The sequence below is a fragment of the Cucumis melo genome, chromosome 7, assembly GCF_025177605.1.
Source record: "Cucumis melo cultivar AY chromosome 7, USDA_Cmelo_AY_1.0, whole genome shotgun sequence".
NCBI classification, from domain to species: Eukaryota; Viridiplantae; Streptophyta; class Magnoliopsida; order Cucurbitales; family Cucurbitaceae; genus Cucumis; species Cucumis melo.
In genome coordinates this window covers 18,638,626-18,645,364 of record NC_066863.1, presented here as the reverse complement: position 1 = coordinate 18,645,364, position 6,739 = coordinate 18,638,626, and the positions used below count along the sequence as shown (strand labels likewise).

Here is a 6,739-nt window from a genome sequence, read left to right as displayed (position 1 = left end):
TCTTCTTCAATAAAGGTTAGAGATTTGTTTGTACTTTCTAATATTTTTTTTATAGATTTAATAAAATCTGAAGTATTTATTTAATAATAAAGGTGCTATGGAGATCTCACATATTTATCTTATCATACCAAAAGTCAGACAAAAACAACAGTTATTGATTTTATATTGCGAAAATAAGTTGTCACAAACTGCAAATTGGGAGAAAAATATGAGATCCAAAAAAGAAAAAAGAAAGAATGTTGACCAATTTTCAATCAGTTTGCTTCTTTTGTTCATACAAGTCGTTGCAAAATGTTGTTGATGGGTTGAATGGATGGACGGTGGGACAATGTTGGCTAACTCTCACTCATGAAATTTTCAAAATCCTTCTTTGTGGACTTTTTTTCTATGTGAAGTTACTGAATTGACCCCAGCCCATCCGCACGTCAGGGCCTTTCACTATGAATTTTTCTCATTTCTCATTCTCGTCTTGTGCTTCTTGTTCTCGATCGACCCTTGTCCGACCCAAATTTCTCACTAGTTTGATATCTGTTTGTCATTAATGAAGTCTGTACGAATTGTATCTCTTTCATGTCAACGGAAGTTGAAGTATTCAACAAGCTAAGAAACCAAATAACATAAAATGGAAACAAATATGTAAAAAAAAAAACTCTCCTTTTGCTTTGCTTGCAGTCAAGAACAATTGAATTTATCTCCGAAGTGGTGACTCCTATTAAACAGCATTTACCCAGGACAGGTAAGTGTTGTCTCATTCATTGCGTTTGTTGTTTACAACCTAAAGAATAATAAAAAATAAATTGAGATTTACGGAAGAGATAGAGAATTGATAATATAATTAGGACGAATGTGTAGGAAGATTTGTTGGTGCCTGTGGAAGTAATGAGATGGGTATAACCCATAAAGCTAAAACGAAAAATCGAGACAAGAGACAGAAACAAGAAAACCAAATGACAACAAAAGATGCAAGAGCAAGACAATAAAGTGTAGCAAGAATCTCATATACATGAAAATTAAAAATGTTTTTCTGTCCTTTTTTGCAGGATGGCGTTCTTTCGTTATGGAGGTAGACGGGATGATAAGAAACAATGTTACAATAGTGGTTCTTTTAAGGGTACCACGGTGCCAACCCCATTCAAATATAGTGAATTGAGGTCTATGATATACAATGTGACAAAGGTTAGTCCACCAAAGTTGATCAACATCATAATGAGGGTCAAGCAGTACAAATTAGATTGTGAATATCATGCAACTAGTATAAATGATAATGCTAATGTTAAATGTCTCATATTTGAAATGGATTGCAACAGGTGCCTATATTCGTTAGTGTCGAGGAAATAAACAATAATTCAATTTTTTAGGATCAAGTTATTGAACCTAAACCCACACTAGCATGAGATGTTAACGACAAGCTAGATATTTTTTTCCATCGACTACCCCTATGGGTAATGAATCTTTCAACCCTTGGAATTCGAATAGGTTCCAACATTATTCTACCTAAAAGAGTGATCGTGAATCTATTTTTGAGAATGACATTGTTGGTGATGTGCTTCATGGCAATGAGGCTATTGAGAATGTTGTAAGTGTACCTTGTGAGACGTCATGCAAAGAAACTTTTTTGTAGGGCTATAATATATTCAAGATCGACAAGTATATAACTAAGCTTATGCACATGCACCACTAAGACTTTTAATCACAATCATCAGCAAGAAAGTGAATTTGTAATTGGTCAACTTATTAAAGAAAAGTTTGGGGTAGTTCGAGCTGCGAAACAGTGATATATTATGGAGAACATGCGACAAGATTATGATGTTAATATCAGTTATGATAAGGCATGGCATGTTTAGTCTTGTAAGAGGAACACCAAAAGAATCACACACTTTATTGAATGCATATGAAGCAGCGCTGAGATAGAGAATCTTGAACCGTATTTGAGACATTATGTATCTGGAAGGCAAGGAAGAAGCCCAGGAAAGTATAAGTGATAACATAATCCTTTCTTCTTCTTGGACTTCCGCTTGTAGTCCCACCTTGTCTTTCAATGCTTTCTGAAGGCCAACAAAGGTTTTCTCCCACAAAATTTGTCCCTAAACTCTACTGTTAAAGATACGCACCTAAGTGCATGATTTTTACCTTTGAATTAGGATTCTTTTTATTAGATTTGATGTGTTTGCTAGTGTTTTTCAACATATTTTTAAGAAAAGTGAGTGTTAGAAACAACAAAGATCAAACCAAGTCAACCTTAAACCAAAAAATAGACTGAAAGTTAAATTAACATGCTACGAAAGAGAACCGAACTAAAACACTCTAGATTTCATGAATTCTGAGAATTAAATATGTTAAGAAAATTGGAAAAAGAAATAGTGTCTTGTCCCGTTCCAGATTACCCATCTATCCTAGATCGAAGCATGAATCCACTCTTTGAAAACGTTCTCATCTTAAGTAAAAGACCAATAAATACTCTCATAAAGTTTTGTACAAATTTCGACAACGTTTTCCCTAAAATATGAACTAGCCAAACTTTAAAAGAGAAGAAAACTGCACTTCTGTCTTATTCAACTCAATTAATACTAGGTGTGTCTCACCACACACTCCTCATCATTTGGAGCCCCAAATTAGAGTTATATAAAATCTGGGGAATAGTTACAAAAGAACTACAATTCAACAATACATATCTCAAACATGTCTTTGACATGGCCCTCACTACCCCTAACTATATTCTCATGATACACACAAAAATTATGTATACACGTACAAAGATCACTACAAGAAATTGTGTTTTCAATTGTGCACATAAAACGTCATTAAAAGGCAAAAACATGTCGCTAAAAGTATTAGCGACGAATAGTCATTCGTCGCATAGGCCTGTTGCTAATTCTGCATCGGTTAAAGTTTTAGTGACGTAAGAGTTTGTGTCGCAAAAGATACTTTGTGATGTTTGTGCATTACTAAAGGCTAACTTTTGGTAACATAAGTTATGTTACTATTTATTTTCTCTAGTGACGTTTTGAATATGCCAATAAAGATGATGTTTTAGTGACAAACTTTATTGTTCCTGAAGGTTACTTTGTGACCATTACAAATAGCTTTTATGACGTATTAAAGTGTGCCACTGAAAAGTTCTACAGTTTTTGTTTTTTAAAAAAAGCAATGCTTTTGCGACGTTATTGAAAGCGCCAATAAAATAATTTTATTACATAAAAATATAATATCCAATTGGTTAATTATATAAACCTGTTATAAAATGTCAAACATGATAATTTTTAAAACTTATCACTAAGCAACATGCAATAACACCAACTTCATCACAAGAAATATAGGTCAAGAAACTTCAATATCTTCATAAATAGTTCAAGCAATTTCAACCTAAGTTATAAGTACGAAGTTACATCTAGTAAATGGATATCCAAAGTTAGTTCCAAGTTATAACCATGAAGTTACATCAAAAAGTTACACCTAGAAACCAAAAGTATTGTGCACAACAAAAAATTCCTACAAGTCTTGGACCAAAAGTATGTGCATAACAAAAAATTATAAGATACAAATCAAAAACTCTTTTTATATTCATCTGAAGTCCATTTGTGCGTCAAATCTGAAATGCAACATAACAGAATAAATAAGTAAAACATGTAAGCAAAAAATGAAACTTAGACACTTTAAATATGACATACTCAAATGGTTAAAACTCAAACTCTTTATAAAAGAATGAGAAGGGGAAACATGTCTAAATCAAAAGCAACAAACTTCATAATAAGGAAAGAGGGCATGTCTACATCAAAAGCAACAAATTCATTACCATTGAACTCAATAAACGGTTTTAAAGCATTATGACACTACTCAAACAGATGAAACCCAAACATTCTAAAACAATCATGACAAGGGGAGGGCATGTCTAAGATGAAATCTCAAACATCCTCAAACAATGAGGAGGAGGGGGGAAGGCATGTCTACATCAAGGACAAAAATCATCACAATAATGAATATATCATGTTTGCATATACTACTCTACTCCGACACTTTACATCAAACTAATAAAGTTGAAAGAATGAGGGGGTGTCCAAATTGAAAACTCAAACAATGATTAGGGGGCATGTCTACAATAATCAACAATATCATAACGACACTCCATAACATCATTCTAATCTACTGCACAAACCAAGTAGCTAAGGCCATACAGATGGACCACATCCACATGCAAAGTTCTATAACCATGCTAGACATATTTAAACAAAAATCAAGCAATGAATTAACTAAGACCAACAGGATAAAACTAACCCTGAATCCATCTTCATATGATGGGCATTGAAGAAGAAAATAGCTGACGGTATAAGAGTTATGTCAAAGTACTTGACATAAACCTGCATTTCTTCTAAATCAATATCAACTAATGTTATTGAAGCAAACTTGGATACTTCTCGTGCGCACTTAGCAAGCTAAACCATTGAAAAAGAATGAAACACATGGAAAAAGAAAATAATCAATTTTGAAAAAGCATATCAACCGTGGAAGAAAGAAACAAAATTCGAGGATGTTAGAAATAGTAGGACTTGGTTACACATAATATTATCAAGAAGGAGAAAAACTGAATCAGAACACCACCCAAATCGAAGAATTAGGACCTTATCAATCGTATCCCTAATAAGGGAATCCACTTCTCTTCTTTCTTAAGGTTCATAGAAGATAGCCCATCCTCCTTTGCCTGCAACGTTGTCAAGTTAAGTTTAAGCTTAAGAAACTAAAGCAACTTCAAGACACCCAACGTTGTCAAGTTAAACTTTTCCAAACTAATCACATACATCTTATGCAATCTAAATGATCCACTTCATTCCTTGATTCTGTCATTCTGACTCTGAACCTTTTTGTTTCAAATTAAGTCAATGTGAATGAAAAATTGGGAAAGAAGCAGCAAATTGGCCGGACAAATAATTTTATTTTCCTATTGTCAAAAATGTCAGAATGTTACAACCTAAGATGACAGTTATTTATAGTTCCAAGGTAAAAAGAAGACCTTAAACTCAACTGGTTCATACAGATGCAAAAGAATAACTGTAAAGAGGAAGGTTGGACACTGACATGAAAGCGCATTTGCAAACCAACGCTAAGAGGCGAAAAAAGAATCCATCGCCCACGTTCGACTCAAACTGTAGCAAGTATATGGGACTTTATAGACTTTAATAGTTCCTCACCCATCTCTTCGCATCCGACTCGTTTCTATGCAGTCAAGAAGATCATTAGAATGATGACCAAAAAGAGGAAGTACTAAGGATAGTTATCAAAATTGGCAGTGAAACAGATCATCCTAACTCCACAATACATTTGATCATATAATGGATGTAATTTGAACCCTAAAACCAGCTCGATTTGATCAATATAGGGACAAAAACTAGTTACATTATTCATTTTCATGATATTTAAAATATATTGGTTCAAGTCATTTGATCACTACTGGACGAAGTATCCAAAGACTAATAAGAGAGAAAGAGAGAAGGAATACGTACACATCCAGCCAAGTATATGTCATCAATTCTAAATCCTCTGCCTAGTGTATCCAAAACTACAGCCTCAATTCTTGTGGCAGCATTTTCTTCACCGAGGCCATACTTTAGAAGCATAGCAGCACTGAGAACTGTTGCCAATGGATTTGCTTTATCCTATGGATAAAGCCATGTCATTTCATATCATAAAACTTTGCATCCTTATTGATATGATTTTGATTTTCTAACAATACAAACCTATCCAGCAATATCATAATCAAGGAAGGAACAAATTTGTAAACCACAGGAGGCCGAAAGAGGTAAATTAACCTTGCTGTGAAGCGCCCCAACCCCAACGAAGGTTGCCGGTAGCATCGACGATGGACGTTCGAGGTCGTCGACCATGCAGAATCGTTCAGAGTGGTGGTTCACAGAAGCGTGGTTCGCCATCGCCCGTTCTTCAGTTGGTGGTTCATGCAGAAGCGTGGTTCGCCGGTGAAGGAGAGGAGGAGGTAGAGATGGAGATGTTTTTAGGGCTTGGTGCGATTTCCGGGTTGGGTAATGGGTAGAGGGAAAGAGTTTCTTAATTAAAATTTTCTTAATGAAAAGGTGGGGGTAATGAAAATGGGAAAATTTTGATCAACTTGTACCAACATGTATTTTTGTTGCTAAAACTATTTAATCTTTAGTGACATTATTATTATTGTGTTGTTATTTCTTTTAGTAACGCATATTTAAAACGTGTCGCTAATAATAATCTTTTGTGAAATGTTTTTTCTTTTTTTTCATCGTAATAAATGACATTTTAATGACAAAAATTAGTTACGTCACTAAAAATTTGTCACTGAATAACAAATTTCTTGTAGCGCATAAAGGGACCATAATTAGTGACGGGGTATTCAATGAATACTTGAAACTTGACTATTACCTGGGCGAAGGGGGAAAGAAAACATTGAAAGTAAAGTCAATATCAAACAAATCTTTGGTTTATTTACTTCGAAAGTAAACATCGAAAGAAAATATCTAAAACACGTCTTTGACAAGGAGCTCGATGTCTAACGAGCAACAAGTTTATATAAATAAAATAACTTCCAAAACACACTTTCAATAGATAATATATAAACACAATAAACTATCTATTTGTGTTTATATATAATATATAAACACAACAGATAGTAAAGTCATGAATAAAGTTCCTCGAACATATAATGTAAAATAGTTATAAATCATTTTGAAATCTCCTCAAACCTGATATCCAAGACAAACAC

The 6,739-nt window shown here is 33.9% G+C and overlaps 1 protein-coding gene across 18 annotated transcripts; it reads right to left on the bottom strand.

Moving 5' to 3' along the window:
* Nucleotides 1-3,314: 3,314 nt before the first annotated feature.
* LOC103501151 (3-isopropylmalate dehydrogenase 1, chloroplastic-like) lies at nt 3,315-6,101 on the bottom strand. 18 transcript variants are annotated; one of them, XR_007822439.1, is made up of 6 exons: nt 5,802-6,099; nt 5,496-5,648; nt 4,794-5,208; nt 4,617-4,696; nt 4,273-4,430; nt 3,315-3,589 (listed from the first exon to the last, which is right to left on the bottom strand). XR_007822439.1 is itself a non-coding variant. In XM_008464647.2 (4 exons), the coding sequence occupies exons 1-4, from the start codon at nt 5,919-5,921 to the stop codon at nt 3,562-3,564; spliced, it is 384 nt and encodes a 127-aa protein (XP_008462869.1). In that variant the 5' UTR covers nt 5,922-6,093; the 3' UTR covers nt 3,315-3,561. The 18 variants fall into 18 exon arrangements, 2 of the variants coding, with proteins under 2 accessions (XP_008462869.1, XP_008462870.1); XR_007822440.1 differs by having other exon boundaries at nt 4,273-4,355; XR_540230.3 differs by having other exon boundaries at nt 5,071-5,208; nt 5,802-6,095.
* Nucleotides 6,102-6,739: the final 638 nt, after the last annotated feature.

Coding starts and splice junctions, on each gene's coding strand:
- LOC103501151 (XM_008464647.2), bottom strand. CDS start 5,921: ATGGCGAACCACGCTTCTGTGAACCACCACTCTGAACGATTCTGCATG. Junction 4,356..5,495: donor ACATATACTTGGCTGGATGT/GTACGTATTCCT, acceptor GAAGAAATGCAG/GTTTATGTCAAGTACTTTGA. Junction 3,590..4,272: donor CATATGAAGATGGATTCAGG/GTTAGTTTTATC, acceptor GTTGCATTTCAG/ATTTGACGCACAAATGGACT.